At 50.4% G+C, this 14,205-nt stretch overlaps 1 protein-coding gene across 6 annotated transcripts in view; it reads left to right on the top strand.

Moving 5' to 3' along the window:
• Positions 1-11,259, top strand: part of SPATA13 (spermatogenesis associated 13) — a 343,789-nt gene extending 332,530 nt beyond the window's left edge. For 5 of the 6 annotated variants that reach the window (XM_046664701.1, XM_046664702.1, XM_046664699.1 and 2 more), the window contains 5 exons: positions 1,075-1,307; positions 4,330-4,459; positions 6,192-6,564; positions 9,144-9,218; positions 11,014-11,259. In XM_046664701.1, coding sequence (XP_046520657.1) covers positions 1,075-1,307; positions 4,330-4,459; positions 6,192-6,564; positions 9,144-9,218; positions 11,014-11,192 — 990 coding nt within the window. In that variant the 3' untranslated portion in view covers positions 11,193-11,259. The remainder of the gene's footprint in view (positions 1-1,074; positions 1,308-4,329; positions 4,460-6,191; positions 6,565-9,143; positions 9,219-11,013) is intronic. The other variant, XM_046664700.1, reaches the window with a different exon arrangement.
• Positions 11,260-14,205: the final 2,946 nt, after the last annotated feature.

Genomic DNA, 14,205 nt, shown 5'->3' on the forward strand with positions numbered 1-14,205 from the left:
AGGCAGGTGCCTGGTGACGGAAGTTGGGGCAGTGGATCTTGCGTGGAGAACAGGAGAGTTAGGGACAGAGCTGGGGAGGGACGCAAGGTGGGCCTGGGTGAGGGTGGTGGCAGTGGAGACGCAAAGAGGGGTTTGTTGAGATGGGGAGTTCTGAGGACAAACTGGTCATGGGCAACGAAGAAAAGCAGCCATCAGAACTGCCTGCAGGGTTTTGAGTCTAATCACAGGTGCGTTAGGCAACCTGTCTTCCTGAGAGACAGGAGTGTGGTTGCAGGTGTGTTGAGTTTGAGCACACTCGTGTGTAAGCCGCGGAGCAGGCGGGCCAGCAAGGCACACAGCTCGTACAGGGCGGGCGTGGCCGCAGTGAGGAGACACTCTCGGGGTGAGGAGCCCAGGCTCCAGGCCGACCCTGAGGCCTGCGTCCTGGGAGCCACGGCCCCGGAGGGGAGGCTAGGAGCAGGGCCGGCGTCACGGAGGATGGAGGTGAGCACGGCTTCCACCGCAGTTCAGGGCACCCGGGGTGGAAGCCTGACGGGGGGACGGTAAGCAGACCTGTGAGCAGCAGGCGGCGGCGTCTCTGAATCCTTAGCTCTCAGTCACGGTGGAGAAGTTTCTCCATGAAAGTGAAGAGGACAAGAGGGAGTGAGATGGGCTTCTGAGCAGCACCTTCCTCCTCGACTGCTTCAACATCAGGTCCAAGCTGGGGTGACGAGGGGATGGCAGGGGTCCCCGCCCCTGGGGAAGTCCCCTGCACCTGTGACGTGCCCTTTTGGGGTCTGTGGAAGGCTACTTCAACTGGGACCAGGGCGCTCAGTCCCAGAGCAGCCTTTCCCTCCACCCCACAACACATGACCCCACTTAATACCACCTGAGAGTCTTGAAGTGGTTCCTTCCCACAGAGAAGATTCAGGATTATCGCCCAGGTGTGAAAAACATTGCAGAACTACCTGGGGCCCCATGCTACCTCGCCCGCCTTTCCAGGAATGTCCCCCTCAGACAGGCGGGGTGTTGCCTGTGCTTGTCCCAGCCCAAAGCCACCCCGTCACCTGATGAAGCTGTGCTTTCCCTTCCCAGCAAGAGGGCTTTGCGATCTACTCCGAGTACTGTAACAACCACCCGGGCGCCTGCGCGGAGCTGTCCAGCCTGATGAAGCAGGGCCGGTACCGACACTTCTTCGAGGCCTGCCGCCTGCTCCAGCAGATGATCGACATCGCCATTGACGGCTTCCTGCTCACGCCGGTGCAGAAGATCTGTAAATACCCTCTGCAGCTGGCCGAGCTGCTCAAGTACACCACGCAGGAGCACAGGTGAGGGCGCGGCTGCGGGGCCAGCTGGGAACCCCTGCAAAACAGGGAGCAAGGCCGCTGTCCTTGGCCCACTGAGTCGTTTGGCTTCACCCAGGGCTTCCCAGAGAAGGAGCGACAGACGGGCTGGATGTCAGTCTTGACACGTTCAGTTAGCCGTATGGAAAGCATTTCAGATTGTTTAGAATGTTTAAAATTGTAACTATTGAAATAGGGTCACCAAAGAGGCCATAATACCCATTCCTAGAGATATTAAGAAATAAGAATAATTCTTAAACTGAGTCATGAGCGCATGGGGATTTTTATTGTGTTATTGGTCTTGATAATTGACAAGTATACTCTAAATACTCTTATCTAGCTACTGAGTAGTTCATAAAAAACAGTTTTTAAAAGAACTAGACCAATACAAGTATGGTGTCGAAAGCATTTTCCTTCCTCCTCTCCCGTGCTCCCTATGTTGGTTCACAGCAGCTCGCTCTCATAGCAGTATTATTTACTGCGCCAGAAAGGAAGTGATAGAAGTGGCGAGGACATACCAGAATTTGAACTACCGAAGAGTAGGGACTCGGGGTTTGGAGCGGTGTGTAGGGTCGGCTTGGGAGGTGCGTCTTCCTGAGCTCCTGCTCGGCTCTCAGCGCTCTCTTACCCCGCCTGGGTGCCGGCTCTGTCTCTGTCACTCTTTCCACCCCTTTCCCTCTTGCTCTGAGCACGGGGCTTCTCGTCATGGTTACCTGAATGTTCTGTCTCCCTTTGGGGCTTACTTTGTACCTAAGTAAGTTCTTCTAGGGGAGCCAAAAAGGTATCCATTGCTTACTTAATAGCAGCTCATCCATCGTTCTCCTGCATGTGCAGAGTAGTGTATGACCTAGCTGTGATCCTCCGGAACACAGCAGCTGTTCACATTGGGATGGGCGTGCCCATTTTCCGTGATGTGGGGCAATGTCACCACAGCAGGACCGGCTGTTTGCTGCCTTTAGGTGGCAGTGATTGGTTCATTGCCCATATTCCCACCAGGCTACAACTGGAATGCCAGTGGGCACACGACCATTATCGGGCAAGGTTTTAGGGTTAAGCTTACTGTTGTAGATGAGAATCAAACCTTGTCGTGACAGTCATGTCACCATCACAAACCTTTCACACACCTGCAGCCCTTGAATGTTCAGTCTTGAAGGAAGGTGGTGAGAAGAGGAAGGGCAAGGCTGCGCCCACAGGGAATTTGCTGTAGCAAAGCCCTGCAGTCCAGGGTTTAACAACTACCTGCTGCCCTGGGAGCAGTGGGATTAGCTATGGCAGTGCCTGCCCCGAGGGTGCGGAGAATGGCTCGGTCTTTTGTCCCCTCTGCCGCTGGACAGGCAGGGCTCGAAAGGGAATCTTTTCACCATTAGATCGGAAGGTTGAAAGAGAAAAAGAGCTAGGTTCCTCAACAATAGACCCTAGAAATAGGTGTTAAAGAATTAGGATTAAAGGAATAAGAGAAAGGAGTACACTGAAATAGATAACAGGAAAGAGAGCTATACGTTTTTTTCTGATGGGAAAATCAGAAAAGTTTGGTGAAAAGAAAATACAGAGTCAAGAGAGTCACAAATTTAAAGAAATTTTTAAAAAAGAATGAGAAGGCCCCTTGATGAGGAACCAGAGAAATAAGAGAATTAAGAAGCAGTGGTATCTTGAAGGACACGGGCAGACAGGTGAGAGCTCCCAGGGTGGAGACGCTGTGGCCACAGCATCACCTGCCGCAGTTCAGTCTTCTCTCTCAAGGGCATTTTCCACTATGAGGCATTTGCAGATTTTGGCTATTTCCAAAAAACATCATTTTAAAGGAAGTGACAGAAAGCCTGTTTCCTTGTCTTAAGTAAAACACAACAGAATTTTTTTTAGAAAACCATTACATTCTGCCTCTTTTCCGGAATTGGACAGAAAAACTTGTAGAAAAACAATACAATTATTTTGCAGTTTCTTCGTTACTGGAGGCCTCCCTGAGGGGTTTGCTCCCGTTATTTTGACAGCCCCTGTTTGTGTTTTGTTCTTCCTTTCTGCTCTGCTTCTGCTTGTGAATAGGCCTGTCCAAAGACAGCGGGGGCTGCTGGTGGAGGAATGCCCGGGGACTTCCCAGGAGCTGAGTGCAGCTGTGTTTAGTAAATAGACAATAGAATCTGCGCCCAAGGCGTTTTCTTCCCAACTGTGCAGGAGCTCTCTGATTGAGTCCAACTGAGATCCGAAGGCTCTGTCCGTCCCCCAAGACAAAAGAGCTAGGTGTGAAGTTCAGCTCATTAGCTGGAGGGGTGGTTCCCATGTCCCTGAATTATTAATCTGAGCAAAACTCGAACGTAAAACACTCGGGTACTAGACATGCTCCCGCCCAGTCTGTGTGCGGGTTAGAACCGTGGCGTAGGTCATCCCGGTACCTTCATTGAGAGGCCTTGGGAGCAGGAGCCTGCGGGGGGAACATTTTCAGTTGATCTGACTGTAGCATGTGGAAAGCACAAGAAATGAAGATCTGTTGATGGGGTAACTGCCACATTAGCATTCACGTAACTCACCCCATCAGACTTCCGTGGCTTGTGTCCTGTCGTGTCCTTTCCTGAACAAAAAGATGAGACTCAGAGCAAATAATTCCTCTTGACAATGGTTTGTGAGTGTTAAAGTACTTTATAATAGCAAAACTGGCTATATCAGAATCAAAGCAATAAAGAAGACTGTGCTTTCGTTATCAATGAAAATAGTCCATTGTCACTGTGACTAAAACTTATTTCTTGTGCATTTACTTTCATTCATTGTGATTTCTGGGAAATGAATGAAAACATTCTTATTCCAAAGAATTCTGGGTTGCGTTTAGTCAGCTCCCTTAACCTGTGCGGACTGTAGTCTATTCATGGAGGAACGAGAAGAAGGGAACAATGGCTGTTATTTAAATGCCGCTTTGTCTAGACTCTCAGTACACAATCAGGGACGGAGCGTATTATTTTGTCAGTCCTCGTTTGCAAGTTGCGTGTTACGTGGTTGAAATGCCCCTCCCCCTTTGCAGTGATTACAACAACATAAAGGCGGCGTACGAGGCCATGAAGAACGTAGCCTGTTTGATCAATGAGCGCAAACGGAAGCTGGAGAGCATAGACAAGATAGCGCGGTGGCAGGTGTCCATCGTGGGCTGGGAGGTGAGTGGGGGCCCTGCTCCACGGCGCGCGGTCCAGCGCCGCCCGTGCCCTCCCCCCTTTGGTCTGTTTGATGAATACTTCAATGCCCTGGGATGGTACTTCATACTCTCGGCTTTAGTGGTGTGTGTGTATTTGGAGGCAGGTCATTGAATTCAGCAGTTAACTTCTTTACTCCTCACGTCCACCAGGAACTACTCTGAAGAAAGTCTGTAACTAATTTACTCTGACGCTCTCTCTCTCCTGCTAGAGGTAAGCTCCATGAGAGCAACTGGGAACGTTTAAAATATAAATTATGGTGTGGCAGGAGTATGGACTCTTGAGTCACACTGCCTGGTCTCAGTCTGTGCGACCTGGGCAAGATTACTCTTTTCATCTATGAGACGAAGGGGAAATACTGCCCTCCTCACAGGGCTGTGGTGAGGATTATACAAGGCGGTGCCAGGGCAGTGTTAGGCGCGGCCAGCACGCACACGTTTGTTTATTGATGAAAACAACAGCAGTGACCATAGCTCCTGCCTGGATTGTGTTCACCACAGGTCTGGCACTGGTCCAAGCTAGTTTGAACTTTAACTTATTTACTCCTCTCAACAATCCTGTCAAGTAGGAACTATTATCACCCCCATTTAACAGATAGGGAAACTGAACCACAGAAAGGTTAAGTCGCCTGCCCAAGGCCACACAGTTAGGAAGTGGCAGAACCGCATTCAAACTCGGGCAGGCCGCCTGGATTCAGCATCCATGCTGGGAACCACTACACTCTGTGGCTGCTGTTAAGAGCAATAAGCGGATGCTGTTTAGATTGTTTTTAAACCAAGCAAAATTGATCCTATATCAAATTAATTGGTCTGAATTCACTGTCCTAAAGAATTGAGAAAGTTTGAATTGAGAAGTTAGGTTTTTAATTAAAGTGTTACAGCGGTGAAAGCTGGAAAGAAATCCTTCTATTTCAAGGACCTTATGGTCTTTTGGAGCTTGGACGGGACCTCAGAGATGACTGAGTCCAGCTCTTTCATTTTGTAAGCGAGGAATCTAGGGCACAGGATTGCTCTAGGCAAGTCAAGAGAACTATTTTGGAGTCAAGATCTTTTGTCTCTAAAAATATTGGGATTAAGGGAGAATAAAATGTTATAAATCAAAGACCAGCAGCATACCAAATACCGTAAGTTGCACTGGATTAGACCCAAGAATGTTGTAAAGTGTGTTTTTCCTTCTCTTCTTGGACTCCGACATTTAGGGGATAACTTATTGTCAGAAGTTTACCAATTTCTTGCTGGCCATTTTGCCATCTGGCCTTTTGTTTCCAAGACCCTAAACTAGTTATTATTGCGGGGAGCTGCTGTATGTCTGACTCGAAAGCCGGAGTCTGCACTGCTGTGTTCCCAGGCTCGGAAAGCTGCCTCAGTCGCCGTCTTCTCCGAGGATCAGTCTTGGCCGGCTACCCTTTCCCATTGCCTGGATTCTATTAATCCAGCATGCTTTTCACCAGACCTTTCTGATAAGGAAGACGCTTCAGATAACATAGAGGCACTGTGACATTTTCCCATTGAGTAGAAAAAAAAGAAAAGTTTCATGCACAGGAGACTAATAAACGCAGGTTTAAATGCCCTCCTGTGAATGGGCCTCATGTAACTGGAATTCTGAGGGAGATTCTGGGTCAGGGCTTCTCCCTGTATCCCTGAGACTTGAAGGACTCAGAACCAGAAGGGCTGAAAATGTCTTTTCCTCCTTCCAGGGACTGGACATTTTAGACCGAAGTTCAGAATTGATCCATTCTGGGGAGCTGACCAGAATCACTAAGCAAGGCAAGAGCCAGCAGCGGACTTTCTTCCTGTTTGACCACCAGCTCGTGTCCTGCAAGAAGGACCTGCTGCGCAGGGACATGCTCTATTACAGAGGCCGCATGGACATGGATGACATGCAGCTCGTGGACCTGGAGGACGGGCGGGACAAGGACTGGAACCTCAACGTGAAAAACGCTTTCAAGCTCGTCAGCAAGACCACTGACGAGGTTCATCTGTTTTGTGCCAAAAAACAAGAAGACAAGGCGAGGTGGCTGCAGGCCTGCAGGGATGAAAGGAGGAGAGTGCAGGAGGACCGGGAGATGGGTGAGCAGCGCCTCGGGGGTCGTTTGCCTCTGCTTTCTAACCTCATTCTCCGGCCCCCTCCCATAGAGGAAAATCCCACCCGTGGGAAAGGGAGATACTTCTCAGCTTGGTCTGTTACAGAACAGACCGTGACAGAGCCGGTTTGTACAGGCAACACGTATTCAGTGTTTACTTCGTACGGGCTGCCCTGCTACATGTTTACAGAGGTTGTCCCTTTCGACCCCAAGCTCTGGGTGCTTTGTTACACCCATTCGACAGATGAGGAAATCGAGGCTTAAGGCATTTGCCCTCTCTTCCAACATGGCCGTGTAGCATTTAAAACCAGCTCGGAGTGCCCGCGAGGTGAGCCACGCTGGTGACTCCCCAGGCCAGGAGAAATGCCAGATGATGCTGGAGGCTCCTCTCCAGCTGTGCCTTAAAGCACTTTAACTTGACCTTGCTGCCACGCTGATGCAGAGCCAGCACCTCTGCCTGCGTGTTTCCCATCTCTGTCATCGGAAAGCAGGACCGTGCGTCCTGTACCGTAATTAAGGCAGTGCTTCTGCATACTTGGTATTATTCTTGCCTTCCCAGCTTCTGCCCCCCTCCAGGGATTGATCGACCCTATGAAACTGCTGTCCTGGGTATTTACAGTGACGGTACCCAGGATCTCTAAGCCCAAGGGTCAGTGCACCCCGGACACATGAGGGTTTTGAGCACAAACTGTTGACGTTGGGATGCCACAGGGCCTGTGGGCCTTGAAGATGAGGTGGAATGAAGGATAGTCATCTCTGGAGCCCACGTGAGCCCAGACCTCACGGTCGTGTGGTGCGGGATAGAGGAGAAGGCCTCCACCCTCCCTGCTCCCCACCCCTGCTGGGAAGAAGCCAGAAAGAAAACCAGGAGGCGCTCTCTGCTCCTCCCACGTTGTGTGTCCCCGGCTGCCGGCCCTAGGCTGGGCCACAGACTTTGCTCTCACCCACGAGAGGTTCTGTGGGATCGTACATTCCGGCAGGAAGGGCTTACAAGTCGGTCAGGCTAACTTGCCATCGGAAGCAGGACTCCCCCCTGAAACACTCTCAGCCGGTGGGCGTCAGCCACACCTTCACCCTCATTACACGGGCTCACTGCCTCGCAGGTGGCCGCTTGCACTAAGCAGGAGGGTCCTTTTACTGACGGGAAGGCTGATTCCCAGCAACTTCTGTATATTGATGCTGCTTTTGAGTCTCAGGCCCCTTTAGCATAAGGCTCATCTCTCGGTCATGCCGAGAATTCTTCAGATATTTGCAGATGACAGTTATTAAAATGCAGAATGCCTGAGCTACAAACTCCGACTTCACCTGCCACATGACACGTCTTGTGCAGGCCCGAGTCATCTCGAAGTTGGGGTGTTTCAGGTTCCTCTCGGATAGAACCTACTGTTACAAGGGCCCTTCTAAACACGGCTCAACTCTGCCCCTCGACAGAGAAAGAAAGGAGGAGCCTGATTTTATGCCTCTTTGCAGTATAGTGCTTCCCTATAGCGAGTGCTCAGAAGACATGAATGAATGAGTGAAAGAATGAGTGAATGAATGAATGAATGTGGCAGTCCTGGAGCCATTAAGTCTATGAGCTGTGTGAGTGAGTAATGAAATAGGACCAACCCAGGCCCCTGCCTGGCATGTTACGTCAGCCTAGGTGCCTGATACATCACATGTGGGTGGATCCTGGAGATGGGGCCATAAACCAGGCTGGGCATGGAGGGCAGGAATAAGATAAAAGGCCACTGTGGGCCTGGGAACAGCAGAAGCCACCGGGCCTGTGATGGAGCCTGAAGGAGACCTCAGACCTTTCAGGGGCAGGTGTCAGGGTCGTCGAGAAGCCGAGGATGGGAGCAGCATGTGCAGAGGTAGAGGGTGAGCCCTGATGAATGACCCTCGCAGCAGAGGCAGAGCCCAGATCTCCTTCCAGCAGGATGGAGGCCTGCCTGGAGGGGGAAGCCCTCCTGCTGGTGCAGCACCCAGCCACAGCCTCTGTCTTCCTCATCTCTGTCCTTTGGTCCTCACGTCCTGCCTCTGACCCTGGCTTGTCTCATCTCCAGCTGTCTCATTTCCAGCTCCTTGTTTTCACCCCCTCACCCACTCCACGCAGACACTGTCCCTCTGCTACAGAACTTCACAGTGTAGGGAAGTTCAAGTCCAATGTCCATGCGCATTACCTTTGTCAGGGTAGAACCAGTGACTTCCGTAGCAGGTCGGTGAACACACCCTGGGACCTCTTTGATTGGTGCTCTCCTCCCATGGCCTCATCCTTTAGTGTAGGTGATCCTGTAGGGACATTTATCTGGGTTTACGCAGGTAGTCGGTGCATCATTATTAACAGCACCCCATTTCACTGTTTAAAGTGACCTGGTTTGCAGAATAATCCTGTGGCCTTCCTGGTGATAATCCATGCTACTTCTCCTTTTCCAGTCTTTTCAACCTTTGATAGTTCCCTAAGGATAAAGGTTCTTTGCTTCGGGTTATGGTGAAATCCTCAGGTTAATATGGGTTCTGTGCAAGTTTTATTATGAAATGTTTTCTCTTGTTTTGAATATATATCACATTTGTTTCTAAATCCAGGAATGGAAATTTCAGAAAATCAGAAGAAGCTCGCCATGTTAAATGCTCAGAAGGCAGGGCATGGAAAGTCAAAAGGTGAGTTTTGGAGAAGGCTTCCCCTCCTTCTTCTGTATCAGTATTGGAATTAAAACCGGGAGAAAAGCCCAAACTTGTTAGTGTCTGACCAACTTAAATGAAGGAGACAAGTTTGGGTGAAACCCAGAACGATGGATCCAAAATAATGGACTGCCTTTGGTTTGAGCGTGCTTCAGTGTTTGCTTACGTTTGACTAGAAGTCTATAAAACGTGTTTTGAATTGGCACCAAAGAGCTTCCAGAGCCCCCATCCTGCCCACAGCCCCCCGTGCCTCGCCTTCCTGAGGGAGCGATGGTGATACCATCAGACTGACCAGCTCACCAGGCCGAGGCAAACCAAGGCCTCCCGCGTCTTTGGGGCACGTGAGGGGGAAACCCCCACCCCGGACTGCTGGCGGGCTGCATTCTAGTATGGGGAGGAAGGCAGAGCTCAAAGCTCAGGACGTCAGGCCAGGGGGTAAAAAGGAGACGCCCCGGCTTATTTAGACCAGGTTCTCTCTGCCTCCACGCACACGAGTTACCTGGGCAGCTTTAGAAAATACCAGTGCCCGCCTCACGCACCCCAGGGTCCTCATGTGCAAGGAAAGATTTCCCACAGTGCAGACCATGCAAATGATCCAGCCCAGTAGGAGTAAAATAATGATTTTATTCCAGAAATATGTGTAGTACTCTTAGAACTTTTATTCAGGTTGGCTTTCTTCTCTAAGAGGAATTTACCCTATGAAATTGGTCCCATTCAGTATTTTCCTAACTGAAAATGAAACACAAGGACCAGGTAAGCCTGGGACCATGAGGCGCCACCAACTGAGGGGCCAAGGACTTGTCACCAGAATGCCACGTAGCACTCTCCTGCTCCAAGTTACAGATATCTTCAGGGCAGAAAAACCCATTTTATACTCTTTTTTTTTTTTTGCCTCTCCACTGTTAACGGCAGGTGACTAGTAAATGCAATTTGTTAGAATTCATTAGTTTCTATCCGCATCTTCCAAGAGTCCCTGGCCCAGCGACCAGGAGCGGGAGGAGCCTTTCTGGTGGCCACCTGCCAGGCACTCTCCGTGAGGCCTTGTCTCCTCCTGCCGTCGGCCTGGGTGATCAGGGGAGCTGAGGCAGGCGCAGGCTCCTTCCAGAACCCACACGCTTCCCTCGTGTCCTGCCTACTTTCACAGTTAGCTTGTGATCTGGTCGCCAACTTTAATAACCTGTTAAATTACGTCTGCACAGATTTAAAATGCCTACTCTAAAGAAGTAGTTTGATTAAAGCAATTAGGTAATAACTACAGTAATACATATTACTTATATTAACTCAGTTAATTCTCATGACAAGCTGGTAGGTACTGTTACCCCCTTTTTATAGATTAGGGACCTGAGGTGCAGAGACATCAAATTCCCAAATAACGACATCCTGTAAGTGGCAAACCAGAATTTGGGCCGAGGCAGTATGAGCTGCAGGCTCTCATTGAAAGCATTTTTTTGCTTCTCATCCCAAATAGCCCACTTCTAATTCTGCTGCTTAGTGCTCTGTGACCATAGGCGATCTACATAACCTCTCTGGGTTTCAGTTTCCTTCCCAGTCACCTCGCTGTAATGGGACATTCCCTGGAGGGTTTTTGTGAGGATTCAGTGAGATAATCTATGTCACGCTCCGCGTGCGGTATCTGAACGTGTTTGTTATGATAGCTCTTAGAGGTACTTTTGGTTCCCATGAATTGAGAATTAGCGAAGAACTCAGAGTTGGCGCTTCTTTTTCCTTTGTGGCTGACAAGTGACCTCAGTGCCTGTTCCCTCCCCCCTGCCAGCAGGCTACAGCGCGTGCCCCGCGGCGCCACCGCCCCAGAGCCTGCACCCGGTGCACCAGCGCCACGTCACCGTGCCGGCCAGCGTGCCGCAGCAGCAGGTCTTCGCGCTGGCCGAGCCCCGGCGGAAGCCCTCGCTGTTCTGGCACACCTTCAACAAGCTCACGCCCTTCCGCAAGTGACTCTGGCGCGCTCCGCCGCGGGGGAGGGGGCCACCTGGTTTCTTCTGCGCTAAATCCAAGGGACGGACGGACCCGTGCTGAGCACTTCTTTGGGAATCAGTGAAGAAGAGAAGGACTTGGAGTCGCCTTCAGTCTTCGGAGACCCAGCTACCTCCTTGGAAGGAGGAGAGGGCGTGACGCACGTGTCCGGCGCGCGGGGCCCCTGCGGCCGGTGGCGGCGCGGCAGACATGCGCAGCAGTGTCAGGCTCGCCTGCACGCCGAGCCGAGCCGCGCTCAGGTCAGGAGGGAGGCCCCGAGGAGCGGGCGGTCCGCCTTGAACTTTGCAGGGAATGATCGGGATGGGGTTGGTACGATCCTGCCTCGCGCCTGCGCCGCCACGGCTGTTCCTCTGCTCCACAGTGTGAGGGGACAGTGCAGGTGGCCGCGGTGCTCCCTGGCGTCCTCGGAATCTACACAGTTGCCGAGTTGTAGTGCAGGTTCCTCCCCGACAGCTGGAGGGAAGGCGGGCGAGCTGGGCGGGGCCGGCGAGGTCTGCACTGCGGAGCCACCCACCTGTGACCCACCCACCTGTGACCCACCCGTGGGGAAGACGCTGGCGCTTTCAAGGGAGGGGGTGGGAGAGCCTACTGCGTGCGAGCTGGGCGTGTCCTTTTCGAGTCAGGAAGCCGCCTGCCCGTGTGCAGGGTGTAACTCCACGCGCAGAAAGCACGTCCTAACCAAGAAACGCTCTTCACACGTATCTGTTTGCCGCATAAAGACCCATTTCCTTTAGTTTTATGATGAAGTGAGTGTGCAGGGGCACCAGCTGGGAGGCATTCTGAAGGAGCAGCGCTGTGCCCGTTCTGCCGGCTGTTTCTGGCGTCCTCGCCAATTAAGTTACAGTCACATGGACATTCCGCCGAGAAAGCATGAGGTCCACAGCACTTCGGCCTCCTCGGGGTCTGAAGTGGCTTCGCTGCGTGAACCGCTGCGGTAGCGCTGACTGTACTGTTGGTAGCACATCAGCAGGTCTCGGAAGATTCGTTCTGTATAAAAGAGACCTTGACAAAATGTGTCTAGACTCAGCAGTCTTTTCACCAGGGCCTCAGGGGCTGATACCTGTCAATAGTAATCTCTTTGTCTATATTGTAAATTTTGATGAAAAGAACTTTTAAATATGTCCAGACAAGACAGACTCTGCAAGAGAGGTGCCGTTCTGGTTTGCTGAGTGCACTGCGTGGGGCTGCCGCTTGGCACCCTTGCTGGTTTTCTATTGAGACACACTTTTGTATGCTACTCTCGGAAAGTTCCTTTTTCTACTAGGCCCCTGCTTGAGAATAGACAAACCTGGGCTGTGATAGACACAGGTGTACTGAGTCTCCAAGTGTGCCGTTCCCCCACTCCCCCCACCCTCCACCGCACCCAGAGCTGTTGCTGAAGGAGGTGACGGCATGCATCAAGACGACACAGTCCTGCACGTCTTGGGCGGGCCTTAGAGTGCTGTGTAAAAACGCGTCAGGAAATCTCATCTGTTCGTGACCCTCCCCGGCCCCTGTGCTCGCCTGTAGGCCGTGTTGCTGGAAGGTTGTGTTGCCCTGTGGCTGACGACCCCGGGGCTGCTCTGTGGCCCTTCATACCGAGTGCGCGCGCATGCACGTGTGTTTCGTTTTTGAATAGACATCTCAATTTTAGTTGCATTTATGTAACTGACCTTTTTACTAACGAAATATGATGTATTTTAAAGACTATACTTAATATCCTTTTTGTGGACCCCTAAGCAATAACTGTAGGGGTCTTTGTGCTAAACAGAGTTGTTTGTATATATAGCAGTGTTGAACAGTTGAGTTTTTTTTTTTTTTTAATGTAAGAGAATTACTTTAATGGAGTAAAGAGAGTTATTTGCTCGTGTTACATTTTCAGTGAGGATTCAGTTCAAGACCCCCTCGGAGGGCTTCCGTTTACTGTTTACTAATGGGCAGTGAAGAAATGCTTTAAGTTCTCTGACCGGTGCTGCGTCATTTCCCAGCTGAGCCCTATCTTCTGGTTTCCCTCTCTCCCTCCGTGGGCTTCCTAACACAGGAGCAGGGAGCTGGGACCCCAGGGCGGCCCTGTCAGCTATGTGCCATGTGCGAGTCGTTTGATCAAATATCTGGTCTGGGTGGATCCTGCTTGGATTTTCAGGTGATTTTGAAAACTGCTAAAATATATTTAAAGGATGAAACATCCTTTGACTTCTTGAAATCTGTATGTCTAGCTTGGGTTGTGTGACCAGCTACCCGAGTTCTATAAAGAATCAGTGGCTCAAGTGTTCTAATTTGGGGTTTGCCAAACTTCCTTGTTGATTTAAGTCACATGGTCCACTTGGAAAGAGAAAAAACAAAGAGCCTCCCATATGGATTATGTATGAATTTCTCTGAGAATCTCACTGTCTCTGTCTTTCTCTTTTTTCTCTCTACACTGCATAATATGGATGGAGCAAACAAAAAAAGGTGGGGTAACATTTTGATGAATTTCGCTTATTCTATCATTCATATTTCAGAATTTGCCAACTCTGTTGAAAGAAGTTGAAATGGCCTCAGGTCAAAAGCAACCTTCTCAATTTTGATCATACCTAAAATGCATAACAACCTTGCGGTAGATTATAAGCAATCACAAAATAGAACATTTGTAAAATCCTGGAGAAACAGCATTCTTTCTCTTGGTCTTGCAAACTAGAACACGAGTGGCGGCAGTTGGCCAGAGCTCTCCTGGGATACCGTCTGCTTAGTTTATTTTCCGTAGATGTGATTTTGTAGTTGAAAACATTTCACTTTCATCCCCACACTATTTCTGAATATCGTTGTGCCTTTTGTCCCTAATCCAGACGAAGACTAACTCTGTGCCTGTGCAGAAAATCCCCTCAATCCTACATTGCTGTTGTCTAGACACAAAGCAAAAGTGCATTTAATTCAAAATCTGTTTCACAATAGACATCTTTTGTAAAAGCCATGATCCAGCATTTCATCAGCTCGAACTCTCTACATGCCCGAAGTG

Source organism: Equus quagga, chromosome 6, assembly GCF_021613505.1.
Source record: "Equus quagga isolate Etosha38 chromosome 6, UCLA_HA_Equagga_1.0, whole genome shotgun sequence".
NCBI lineage: Eukaryota > Metazoa > Chordata > Mammalia > Perissodactyla > Equidae > Equus > Equus quagga.